Below are 13368 nucleotides of genomic sequence, written 5' to 3'. Positions count from 1 at the left end.
CCAGCAGGTATATTTCACTGGTCACCCCCAAAGACAACACCTCTTTGGCCGCCTTTCCTTCCAGTTCTCTGCTGCCAATGACTGGAACGAATTGCAAAAATCACTGAAGTTGGAGACTTATATCTCCCTCACTAACTTTAAGCGTCAGCTGTAAGAGCAGCTTACCGATCGCTGCAGCTGTTCACAGCCCATCTGTAAATAGCCCATCCAACCAACTACCCTCCTCATCCCCATATGTTTTTCTGCTCTTTTGCACACCAGTATTTCTACTTGCACATCCTCATCTGCACATATCACTCCAGTGTAAATTTGCTAAATTGGCACTACTTTGCCCCTATTGGCGTATTTATTGCCTTACCTCTTTATTTCATTTGCACACACTGTATACAGATTTTTCTATTGTGTTATTGACTACGTTTGTTTATCCCATGTGTAACTCGTGTTGTTTTTGTTGCAGTGCTTTGCTTCATCTTGGCCAGGTCGCAGTTGTAAATGAGAACTTGTTCTTAACTGGCCTACCTGGTTAAATAAAGGTGAAATAAAAAATCTATTAAAAAGTGCCAAAAAAATAGAGGTTAAATACTTGTCCAATAAAAATGATAGTTTCCTGATCTTAGATCTCTCAGATATAGGGCAGACACTTCAAAACAAACTTCCTTTTAGATTTTCTTTGGAACTGTTTTTCCATGTATGAATATGTTATTCAATGTATTTCTATGGGCTTATAGCAGTAAGGCCAAATTCAATGTTTCATTAAATCATTTAAAAATATATTTCATACCTAAAGGGGTCCTAAAATTCTAAATCAAATATCTAAATTATCCTTGGTATGACCATCTTAAAACAATTCCATATGTTGGCTTAGTAGAACCCTCCTTTAGACTCTAGATCAGGGCTGTAGGCTTATTTCATTTTTATTTTCTCCAACCCTAATCTAGCGCACCTGATTCTAATAATTAGCTGGTTGATAAGCTGAATCAGGTCAGTTACAACTGGGGTTGAAAAGAGAACCTACAGGAGGGTAGCTCCCTAGAGGGTTAAAGAACTGGTTTAGATTAATAAATAACACTGATATACAATAATAATAAAACAAATTATAAATACGAAAGTATATATAAAGTTCCAAAATTGCATCCTACCAGAATAGCGAGTTGCACAGTAGGCGGCATTAGGCTATTTGTGTGGTATTTATTAAAAAATATTATGCTAATGTCTATCATGTAAAGGACATAGAATTGCATGAAATGTGTTTATAAAAGGCCCATTTATTTTTTCAGACCCTTGCATGTGTGGAAATCCTAAAAACGTGTCTGCTCAACTGTATGCCAGTATGCAAATATAGTTGCATGCGATGCTTTATTATAAAAGGGGACTGATCACTCATTTACCATTGTTGTGATTGACTGTAGGGAGCACCGGACGTGCGGCTGACAGGCTGGGTATGAGCGAGATCAGAGAGGCCCTCAACTTGGAGACTCTGCAGATCAACAATAAACCTGATCAACCCTGCAAAGCCAGTAAAACACAGGTACAAACCTAATGTTTTCATATTTATGTGATCGGCTGTTGGCTTCAAACACCATTTCATTGTTTTACGCAAGATGATAGTTGAGGACATACTTTCTCTTTCCCTGATAGAAACCTAATATTCCTTATAGCTAGTATACTGAACATCACTGCTCTATACGTCTGACACGCAGACAGAATGGGTTTGTCCCTCCTGCACCTTTATCAACAATCCTTCCCGACCAGGCTGTGAGATCTGCAGTACAGCCAGACCTGACTCAGAGGAGCACCGCCTCATACAACAGGTACTGTATCTATGGCATAGAGTAGACAGAACACATCACCTGCATTCTAAACTACAATATTGTCTTTATTCCCTGTCTGTATTAAAGGAGAAAGGAAGAAGAGTGGAGCAGGGGGAGATTGGTGCATTGATCAGTTGACTGCCTCGCAACCTATACCATAGCCTGGCCGACTGATCACATACAACAGACACCAACTTACTGATTCTTAGGTAAAAACCCACTACTGACAAACACTAGAGGTATATGGACGCTGTAGCACAGACATGGAGCTCCACTTGCAGTGGCTCACAAAAGGAACTACCTGTATAGTCAATGGGAGCCGGCTTTTGACTCTCCTCTGGACATGATGGCAGTCAGCAACCTTTGCCTTGTGGCAGACTATTTATTTAGTTTACATTTACACATTCCATAGGGGTGGGTGGTGCTTCCCTTATCTCTCTACCTGATATCTCAGATGAGAGAATGTGGTATATTTTGAAGTTGGCCAACTGGGATACGTTTGAGTATTGAAAGTGCAGTTTAAAACCAGGGCCTGTATTCCAACTCAGAGTAGGTGTGCTGGTCTAGGATCAGATGTATTTTAGATCATAATTATATAGACATGGAGGACCTGATCCTAGATCAGTACTCCTGTTCTGAGATACATTGTGAATACAGGCCCAGGTCTTGCTGGTCATTGGTTGGTGCCATTTGGTTTGATGGGATGAGAGGAATTAGTTGCTATGAGGCAAGTCTGTGGGAGTGACAGGGTTTTAAAGTGATTTTATTTTTATAAGAATGTTTGGTGATATTAATGTCGATGTGTTTCACCTATTTGTCATAAGTTTCTCTGTCTGAACTGTGTTAGTGACAGAATGTTATGTTTTGTCAAACATAACTGTATAAAATGGTGTTAGCTGAATAAACATACGTTGATCAAGTTTGAGTTAAGTTTTTATTTGAGCATTTATAAATGAGTGTCTGTACACATGGTTCAAATAAAGTATATAAAAAAAAATATATTTAAAGACAATTCTTAGTTCATATAGTAGATTATGGACATTTTCTGGAGGGCTTCAGTTGCCAAGAGGTTGGCTTAAGGATACTGCTTCTTTAACATTTTCTTTTGTTCAGTTTCATCCCTTAGAATATTCACTCAGGCCCAATAATATAACCAAAAAACAGTGCATTATTTATTCCTTCAGGTACCATAAACCAATCCCATGCACACAAGCCCTGAACCCAATACAACCTTTTAGTTGTAATTCCGCCAGACAAGCCCAACCCAATACACTTAACCACTCCCCCCGCCAACTTCCTATTCCTTCCAGGCAAGTCAGTCAGCCTACTCCTTGGGGAAACACCTTTATTCCATAAAGGCAGGTTTAGGAGCAGTTTCACCTCTCAGGATAGATAGTTCCCATATAAAGGCAGGTCTGGGACCAGTCTTCCCCCAGTTACCTGTTGTTTACTTCCAGAAGAGAATGTTCCAGAGCAGCAACCAACAGGGGTAGATCAGCAGAGCCAGGAGCGGATAGACCAATGAGCCGTAGAGGGCGTGGTCCAGGATGCCCTGGGAGATGACGGACAGGAAGAGCATCCAACCATCTTGCAGGGAGACGGGGGTCTCCTGCAGCTCCTGGAAGAGGAAGACGCAGTAGAGCAGAGTGCAGCCGGGGCTCAGGAGCACCATGATGGCTGCAGATAGAGCCCTGGGGAGAGAGGGTAAAGTCGTTATTACCGAGCCCTGGAAGAAGAAACATTAATACAGCACTCAAGACAGTGGACAAGAGGTTGAGGAAACCATTACACACACTATCCTCACACACAGGGACAATGGAACTAACACTGCACTGTGCGCTCAGACATTAAACTAGAGAGTGCAACATCACATTGAGAATTATTACTTCTATAATAAATCACCCAACACCGGGAGAAAGTTGTGGGTGGGTGAGAGTGTTGAGAGTATTACTTGGGTGTATGTGGTGTGATGAAGGCAGCGATGGGCACCAGGGATAGAGCCAAGATGAAGCCCAGGGAGAAGTTGATAAGAGCAGTGCAGCCCAGTAACACAGCCAGGTAGAGGAGAGCCACCAGCTTCAGCACTCTCCAGCCCTCCTCTGTACCCTCTCCTTGCAGAAGCCTGGGGGAGAAAGAGAGATAAAAGCCCCATTTATTCCTGATGCTAACATGCGCCCTTTGTCCTGATCTTGTTCACATTTTGTGACCACATTTTCAGACAGGTGTAAACGATTAAAAGACATTTGATTGTGATCAGATCTTCCTGAGCACCTCCATCGGTTGTCAGGCATGCATTGTGTCTGGATATCATTGAAGTGTAAACATCTGGATGGTCAAGCCATTGAAAATTCATATCAACCTCTAAAATCATTGACAGGTATCACAATTTCACTTATAATAAATGTATTAATATTATTTTGAAAGAATATCTAAAATAATTTGCATACAGGGAGGCACTAGATAATCTGGTCACAATGTGGACGGATAAGAGACATTTTACACAGACCTTTGTTACAAGGAGCATGTGAGCACACAGACATTTAGGAGCACAATTACAAATATTTGAGGTACCAAGCCGTTTTTCTTTGCTGAAATGGTGCAAGCATGACAGTCATGAATCTGCGCTCAGGGGCTGTTTTACAGTAAAGTAATCATTGCAACAATTTTTCTAGGCGCACTTGCATGTAAAATGCTAGCACTGTAGAGCCCTGCCTTGATTAGATGATATTGATCAGATCATGAAACGCACATTAGCGCAAGGCGTAAACAACACTAGTTACAGAGGGGGACATGGTGAAATAAAATAATTTACTGCAGCCACAGTATCGTCAAGGTGTGTGTGTGATCACGGGGCAAACCTGGCATATTGTATGCATATTTAGTGTGTGAGAACCTGCATCAGCCATCTTATGTTTTCTTTGAGTGTGTGTATATGTGAGAAAGATAAGAGGGTGTGTGTACCTGTGTGTGTTGTGTGGCAGGGCCAGCCCTGCGGTGTAGATAGCTATAGCAGTGAGGACCACAGCTTCCGTCTCAGACACAGGGAAGTGTTGCACAGCCATCTCCTGAGAGAGGATAGGGAGGGTGTACAGAGCCACCCCTGTCATGTGACTGATCACTACTGGAGTCAGGATAGACAGGACCCCTGGGCTGGAGGGCTGATGGAGGACAGAGGGAGACAGGAGGAAAAACTCAATTATACTGACATAGACCAATAGGTTGTTGACCTCTAGCGATGTAAAAAGGTAGATACTATAGTTACACATTACATACCAGAGGTGCACACACACATAGCTTGTTTACTACTCCATGACTGACCTGCACTCCCCCAGCCACCCCATCCTCTGTTCCTGGTGGAGAAGCACCTAGCTGTACCCACAGGTCTAAGGCCTGTTACTGCCATTAAGGACAATACTGATATGCACCAGTGTATTAAACCATCATCGAGATATACACAGCCTCATTCAGAGCAATCTCATCACGACTTAAAGCTGGAATCCTTAACGGTGAAACTGCCACGTCCGATTGCCCATGGACATCATTGCACGTGCGCTAGAACAGCAGAATGTACTGCCATTTTTTTTTACCACATTGTGCAACACTCCTCACCCTTCGTCAAAAAAACGAAATCGATAACGGCATTAGGGCGGATAGTGGCACTGTTTCCCCTACTGCGGATTCCATCTTTAATGAAGTTGAACATTCAGCTTAACTACGCAAACATATCATTAACCCCCATTAGGCCTTTTGACTAACCTAATTCATTTACTAATATAGAATGGACCAAAATGAATATCCTTTCTGTCCATTTACAGTTGAAGTCGGAAGTTTACATACACCTTAGCCAAATACATTTAAACTCAGTTGACATCTCCTGACATTTAATCCTAGTAAAAATTCCCTGTTTTAGGTCAGTTAGGATCACCACTTTATTTTAAGAATGTGAAATGTCAGAATAATAGTAGAGAATTATTTATTTTTGGCCAAACAGTTCTACTTTTGTTTCATCAGACCAGAGAACATTTCTCCAAAAAGTATGATCTTTGTCCCTATGTGCAGTTGCAAACCATAGTCTGGCTTTTGTTCTGGGATTGATTTATTTTGATTTTCCCATGATGTCAAGCAAAGAGGCACGGAGTTTGAAGGTAAGTCTTAAAATACATCCACAGGTACACCTCCAATTGACTCAAATTATGTCAATTAGCCCATCAGAAGCTTCTAAAGCCATGACATTTTCTGGAATTTTCCAAGCTGTTTAAAGGCACAGTCAACTTAGTGTATGCTAACTTCTGACCCACTGGAATTGTGATACAGTGAATTATAAGTGAAATAATCTGTCTGTAAACAATTGTTGGAAAAATTACTTGTGTCATGCACAAAGTAGATGTCCTAACCGACTTGCCAAAACTATAGTTTGTTAACAAGAAATTTGTGGAGTGGTTGAAAAACGAGTTTTAATGACTCCAACCTAAATGTATGTAAACTTCAACTGTAATTCCCACACAAGTGCATCTCAACCCTCCAGCTCTCTTGGACAGGTCTCCCTTGGGAAAAAGGTATTCTGACCTCAATGGGACTACCTGGTTAAAAAAACGGTTAAATAAAAATAGAATCCCCTATTGTCCCAGAGGTGGAAGGATACGCGCAACAGCAGAATGACAGCCAACAGGCCGAAGGCGGGCATGTAGTAACCAATGGAGACGAAGCGAGAGAGCGAGGGCATGAGGTAGAAGAAGTAGGACTGGTGCAGACGCTCCAGGAGGTTGTTCAGCTTCCGGTACATCCCCTCCAGGAGCCTGAGGGACACACACACAGGTTAATTTCCATGTAATTTTCACTGTGAAAATGTCTCCATAGAAACGACAAGAGTTGCATTTGAAGGCTTTCTGATCATCTAAATTGTAGCTTGAACATCAGCAGCTGACCTGCCGATGGTGGTGGTGTCTGTCTTGTACTGTCTGAAGCTGTTGATGCCCCTGATGGAGGCGGCCTCTATGTGGTATCTGAGGAACAGGCCGTGGTCCCCCCAGGGTCGCCCACTGGCCTGCTTCAGCACCATCAACATCATGGTCTGGGCCGCGTGGCTGTAGCCCGATGTAGTGTCCCAGTCGTTCCTCTGGAGCTGGATGGAGAGAGGACAGTCAGCATGACAATCAGGCAATTAAACATGTTATTACATCATGTCATTACTGGCTTCTCCTTACCTGGCATAGAGGAATGCACATGACAAAACATCTATGGTGTTCTATTATTAGACCTCTCTGAAAGCATTACAAATTTACAGTATGTACTTTCTGCAACTACATCAAATAACTTCACCCCACACGGAGGCTAAAACAGACTTTCCTCCGTCGAGACGTCCCTCTAAGGCCCTTCTGCTAGCTTGCTAGCCCCGGCCTGCTAGCTGTCTGAATCGCCGTGTCTCCAGCCAGCCCAACCACTCACTGGACCCCTATGATCACATGGCTATGCATGACTCTCCCTAATATCAATATGCCTTGTCCATTACTGTCCTGGTTAGTGAGTATTGTCTTATTTCACTGTAGAGCCTCTAGCCCTGCTCAATATGCTTTAACCAACCATTTAGTTCCACCTCCCACATATGCGGTGACATCACCTGGTTTAAACGTCTCTAGAGACAATATCTCTTTCACCATTACTCAATGCCTAGGTCTACCTCCAATGTACTCACATCCTACCATACCTTTGTCTGTACATTATGCCTTGAATCTATTCTATCGCGCCCAGAAACCTGCTCCTTTTACTCTCTGTTCCGAACATACTAGACGACCAGTTCTGATAGCCTTTAGCTGTACCCTTATCCTACTCCTCCTCTGTTACTCTGGTGAAGTAGAGGTTAATCCAGGCCCTGCAGTGCCTAGCTCCACCCCTACTCCCCAGGTGCTCTCATTTGTTGACTTCTGTAACCGTAAAAGCCTTGGTTTCATGCATGTTAACATTAGAAGCCTCCACCCTAAGTTTATTTTATTCACTGCTTTAGCACACTCTGCCAACCCGGATGTCCTAGCCGTGTCTGAATCCTGCTTTAGGAAGACCACCAAAAACCCTGACATTTCCATCCCTAACTATAACATTTTCCGACAAGATAGAACTGCCAAAGGGGGCGGTGTTGCAATCTACTGCAGAGATAGCCTGCAGAGTTCTGTCTTACTATCCAGGTCTGTACCAAAACAATTCGAGCTTGTACTTTTAAAAATCCACCTTTCCAGAAACAAGTCTCTCACCGTTGCCGCTTGCTATAGACCACCCTCTGCCCCCAGCTGTACCCTGGACACCATATGTGAATTGATTGCAACCCATCTATCTTCCGAGCGTGTGCTGCTAGGTGACCTAAACTGGGACATGCTTAACACTCCGGCCATCCTACAATCTAAGCTTGATGACCTCAATCGCACACAAATGATCAATGAACCAACTAGGTACAACCCCAAATCCGTAAACACGGGCACCCTCATAGACATCATCCTAACCAACTTGCCCTCCAAATACACCTCTGCTGTTTTCAACCAAGATCTCAGCGATCACTGCCTGTATCCGTAATGGGTCTGCGGTCAAACGACCACCCCTCATCACTGTCAAACGCTCCCTACAACACTTCAGCGAGCAGGCCTTTCTAATCGACCTGGTCTGGGTATCCTGGAAGGATATTGACCTCATCCCGTCAGTAGAGGATGCCTGGTTACTCTTTAAAAGTGCTTTCCTCACCATCTTAAATAAGCATGCCCCATTCAAACCAGGAACAGGAATAGCCCTTGGTTCTCTCCAGACCGGACTGCCCTTGACCAGCACAAAAACATCCTGTGGCGTTCTGCATTAGCATCGAACAGCCCCCGTGATATGCAACTTTTCAGGGAAGTTAGGAACCAATATACACAGGCAGTTAGGAAAGCTAAGGCTAGCTTTTTCAAGCAGAAATTTGCATCCAGTAGCACAAACTCAAAAAAGTTCTGGGACACTAAAGTCCATGGAGAAAAAGAGCACCTCCTCCCAGCTGCCCACTGCACTGAGGCTAGGAAACACTGTCAACTATAATAAATCATAAATCAACTATAATTGAGAATTTCAATAAGCATTTTTCTACGGCTGGCCATGCTTTCCACCTGGCTACCCCTACCAACAGCCCTCCACAGCAACTCGCCCAAGCCTCCCCATTTCTCCTTCACCCAAATCCAGATAGCTGATGTTCTGAAAGAGCTGCAAAATCTGGACCCCTACAAATCAGCCGGGCTAGACAATCTGGACCCTCTCTTTCTAAAATTATCCGCCGCAATTGTTGCAACCCCTATTACTAGCCTGTTCAACCTCTCTTTCGTATCATCTGAAATTCCCAAAGATTGGAAAGCTGCCGCGGTCATCCCCCTCTTCAAAGGGGGAGACACTCTAGACCCAAACTGCTACAGACCTATATCTATCCTACCCTGCCTTTCTAAGGTCTTTGAAAGCCAAGTTAACAAACAGATTACCGACCATTTCGAATCCCACCGTACCTTCTCCGCTATGCATTCTGGTTTCAGAGCTGGTCATGGGTGCACCTCAGCCACGCTCAAAGTCCTAAACAATAGCATAACCGCCATCGATAAGAGACATTACTGTGCAGCCGTATTCATCGACCTGGCCAAGGCTTTCGACTGTCAATCACCACATTCTTATCGGCAGACTCAACAGCCTTGGTTTCTCAAATGACTGCCTCGCCTGGTTTACCAACTTCTTCTCTGCTAGAGTTCATTGTGTCAAATCTCTTTGGGGGTGCCACAGGGTTCAATTCTCGGGCCGACTCTCTTCTCTGTATACATCAATGATGTGGCTCTTGCTGCTGGTGATTCTCTGATCCACCTCTACACAGACGACACCATTCTGTATGCCTCTGGCCCTTCTTTGGACACTGTGTTAACTAACCTCCAGACGAGCTTCAATGCCATACAACTCTCCATCCGTGGCATCCAACTGCTCTTAAATGCAAGTAAAACGAAATGCATGCTCTTCAACCGATCGCTGCCCGCACCTGCCCGCCTGTCCAGCATCACTACTCTGGACGGTTCTGACTTGTGGACAACTACAAATACCTAGGTGTCTGGTTAGACTGTAAACTCTCCTTCCAGACTCACATTAAGCATCTCCAATCCAAAAGCAAATCTAGAATCGTCTTCCTACTTCGCAAAAAAAGCATTCTTCACTCATGCTGCCAAACATACTCTCGTAAAACTGACCATCCTACCGATCCTCAACGATGTCATTTACAAAATAGCCTCCAACACTCTACTCAACAAATTGGATGCAGTCTATCACAGTGCCATCCGTTTCGTCATCAAAGCCCCATATACTACGCACCACTGTGACCTGTACGCTCTCGTTGGCTGGCCCTCGCTTCGTACTCGTCGCCAAACCCACTGGCTCCAGGTCATCTACAAGTCTCTGCTAGGTAAAGCCCCGCCTTAGCTCACTGGTCACCAAAGCAGCACCCACCCGTAGCATGCGCTCCAGCAGGTATATCTCACTGGTCATCCCCCAAAGCCAATTCTTCTTTTGTCCGCCTTTCCTTCCAGTTCACTGCTGCCAACGACTGGAACGAACTGCAAAAAACACTGAGGCTGGAGACTCATATCTCCCTCACTAGCTTTAAGCACCAGCTGTCGGAGTGATCTGTGAGCTGCTCTACCTGTAAATAGCCCATCCAACTACCTCGTCCCCATACTGTATTTATTCATCTTGCTCCTTTGCACCCCAGTATCTCTACTCGCACATAAATATTCTGCACATCTACCATTCCAGTGTTTAATTGCTATATTGTAATTACTTCGCCACCATGGCCTATTTATTGCCTTACCTCCCTTCTCCGACCTCATTTTCACATACTGTAAATATACTTTTTCTACTGTATTATTGACTGTATGTTTGTTTATTCCATGTGTAACTGTGTTGTTGTATGTGTCGAACTGCTTTGCTTTATCTTGGCCAGGTCGCAGTTGCAAATGAGAACTTGTTCTCAACTAGACTACCTGGTAAAATAAAGGTGAAGATTTTTTTTTTTTATAATTAAAAAAATAATAATAATTACTTACTCAAGTAAGTGTTGGCATTTGGACTTCTTCCCTACCTTGCCCTGGATGGTACACAGGACCCCTATCTTCTGGCAGAAGGCGTAGAAGAGGTTGGCCAGGTCCAGGTTTGGCAGCTGTCCGTTGAGCCCCTCCAGAACCAGGTCCAGACTGGTGATGACATCACTGCTCAGCTCCAAAGACAGAGCTGCCTGGATGGAGCCACCTCTTCCCTGCAGTGGAGACCAGTCACCACCTGGGGGATCCAGCAGGAGGCACAGTGGTGGCAGGGTTGATGGTATAGAACAGGGCTCTCAAACCCTGTTCCTGGACAGCTGTAACTAACCTGATTCAGTTTATCAACCAGCTAATTATTAGAATCCGGTGTGCTAGATTAGAAATGGTGGAAAAACCTACAGGACAGTAGCTCTCCAGGAACAGGATTAAAGAGCCCTGGTATAGAGACATTGATAATACATACAGTCTATAATGGTGACTCTAAAACTGGTGCATTAAAGGGTTACATTATTACAGAGATGCAGGTAAGGAGTACTGACCAGTGGTGTTGGTGTGATGGTATCCCTCCAGCCAGGCCTGCATGCCGATCAGGTCATGTTCATTCACCAGGAAGATAATGTCCTTAGCCCAGTGGATCTGACCTAAGAAGAGACCAATCATTGACAGATGAATTTAACCTTTGGAAATGGTCTGTGTGTGAATGTTAGTAATAGTAGTATGCTTACTCCTGAAGTACTGGGCGAGGCCCAGCAGAAGGCCCACTGCCTGGTTGTTATTGTTTCCCTCACTACAGGGGGCACTCAGCACCAGGGCTTCAGTACGAGGGGCTCTTGGGGCCCGCAGGATCCCATACACGTTAGTGCCCCGCACCATCTGACCGAGACAAACCGTGATAAGGATCAGTGAGAGAAAGAGAAGAAATTAAAGCCTGTGTCAAGATACAGAGGAGGAATGTGTCTGAGAGTGTGTGTGCGCACCAAGATTAAATAGGAGCTTATGTTTAATATGTAGACATCTTTGTCTCAGCCCACACGCACATATCTCTCTTTGTTTTCATCTGGGAAGGGAAGCTTGCGGGTGAAGCTCTGAGTGAACACTTCCAGCCCTCGAGACTGCATGGTCTTCACCAGCCAATCCACCGGCATCCCACTACAGAGAGAAGTGAGGAAGGGAGAAGAAAAGAAGTGAAACACAGAAGGAATATTGTGGGAGTGGTTATCATTATTATAGCTGGATTTGTGATAGGTAGGATAAGCACTGAATCCCAAAGTAGGGGTTAGTGATAGCTAGGGGCAAGTGTTTTTCCTGGTCACATGAACAAGAGAAGCTCCTGACACTAGTGATGGCTATAGGGGGAAGGCTTATTAGTTTGACTCACCCTACTTTCTTCTTGTGAGCAGCAAACTCCCTACCGGTGGCCAGAGCCCTCTCACCTGCTGGGAAGCGTTCCTCCACCATGGTGGAGCCCATGGCGTTCTCTGACATGTAGGTGCGCAGGGTGAACGGCTCAAAGGCCAAGCCCATGAACCATGCCACACCCGCCAGGTAGCACATAACACTGGGGAGACATCTTTATATCATTTTAAAGCATTTGGCTCATACACAGTTAGGAGGTAGGATGGGGAGGCAGGTAGCCTAGTGGTTAGAGCGTTGGACTATTAACTGGAAGGTTGCTAGGTCAAATCCCCAAGGTGACATGGTAAAAATCTGTTGTTCTGCCCCTGAACAAGGCAGTTAACCCACTGTTCCTAGGCTGTCATTGAAATAAGAATTTGTTCTTAACGGACTTGCCTAGTCAAATAAAAGGGTACAAGTAGTACAAGGTGCATCCCTGTCCCATTCCACTTCCCCAGCAAATTCTTCAATATTCTACCATTGATATTCTGCCAGGAAGGACTCACCAGATTGGTGCATTGAGACGGGTGAGAAGTTTGGTCAGGGCTCGCCTTCGGTTTGGGTCAGACAGCAGTCCCATGTTGTTGTTGCGTTGTTACCTCTCAGACTGGCTCAGCTGGACCATTGCAAACAAAGCCCCAGTCAATAATATTCAATATGAATGTAGCTTTTAGTCATCCCCTCGCGCCATTGTAGGCATCTATAGTGTTAATCTAGCTAGCTAACTGCTAATCTTTATAATAAAATAAAAAAACAGTGCTAAAGAATATGGTCCATTATTATCGATTAGCAGATGTTAGCTAGCTAGCTAACGTTAGTTGCCTAACTAAGCAGCAGAGAACCAGCAACGTTGTACGCGCAAATATCCGCAACTGTTATTTTAAACTAACCAATGTATTTATTCAATACCTTTACAAAATGTGTAGTTAAAAAGAGCCTACCTTTCGGGCACAAGGGAAAGGCCCAAGATTTGACAGGTGTAGCTAGCCTGTACTTTACTGCTATAGATTTTCCACCGGTCTTTTTTCCTTGGTTCTTATCGGACTATTGTGCGACGGACCAACTTCCGCTTTAGCCAAGAAATAATA

At 44.2% G+C, this 13368-nt stretch overlaps 2 protein-coding genes across 7 annotated transcripts in view; one reads left to right on the top strand and one right to left on the bottom strand.

Moving 5' to 3' along the window:
• Positions 1–2730, top strand: part of LOC139550631 (ranBP-type and C3HC4-type zinc finger-containing protein 1-like) — a 22415-nt gene extending 19685 nt beyond the window's left edge. For 5 of the 6 annotated variants that reach the window (XM_071361640.1, XM_071361643.1, XM_071361642.1 and 2 more), the window contains 3 exons: positions 1410–1528; positions 1701–1811; positions 1899–2730. In XM_071361640.1, the coding sequence (XP_071217741.1) occupies positions 1410–1528; positions 1701–1811; positions 1899–1949 (281 nt within the window). In that variant the 3' untranslated portion in view covers positions 1950–2730. Of the gene's footprint in view, positions 1–1409; positions 1529–1658; positions 1812–1898 lie in introns of those variants that run through there. The other variant, XM_071361641.1, reaches the window with a different exon arrangement.
• Positions 2727–13368, bottom strand: gpaa1 (glycosylphosphatidylinositol anchor attachment 1). The gene is made up of 13 exons (XM_071361637.1): positions 13222–13368; positions 12787–12896; positions 12264–12443; positions 11923–12034; positions 11611–11758; positions 11425–11526; positions 10927–11123; positions 6737–6933; positions 6454–6607; positions 5130–5201; positions 4773–4969; positions 3763–3933; positions 2727–3502 (listed from the first exon to the last, which is right to left on the bottom strand). Exons 2-13 carry the CDS (start codon positions 12858–12860, stop codon positions 3259–3261), a joined length of 1848 nt encoding a protein of 615 aa, XP_071217738.1. The 5' UTR covers positions 12861–12896; positions 13222–13368; the 3' UTR covers positions 2727–3258.

Source organism: Salvelinus alpinus, chromosome 23 (assembly GCF_045679555.1).
Source record: "Salvelinus alpinus chromosome 23, SLU_Salpinus.1, whole genome shotgun sequence".
Taxonomy (NCBI): Eukaryota; Metazoa; Chordata; class Actinopteri; order Salmoniformes; family Salmonidae; genus Salvelinus; species Salvelinus alpinus.
The sequence above is the reverse complement of the archived record's forward strand: the minus strand, read 5'-3'. Positions and strand labels throughout refer to the sequence as shown.

Bases quoted from the DNA above. Each gene is read 5' to 3' on its own strand.
- gpaa1 (XM_071361637.1), bottom strand. From the start codon at position 12,860: ATGGGACTGCTGTCTGACCCAAACCGAAGGCGAGCCCTGACCAAACTT. The intron at 12,035-12,263 runs GTGAGTCAAACT...TTCTCTCTGTAG, and splicing joins GCTCACAAGAAGAAAGTAGG to TGGGATGCCGGTGGATTGGC. The intron at 11,759-11,922 runs GTGCGTGTGGGC...TGTCTCGGTCAG, and splicing joins ATGAAAACAAAGAGAGATAT to ATGGTGCGGGGCACTAACGT.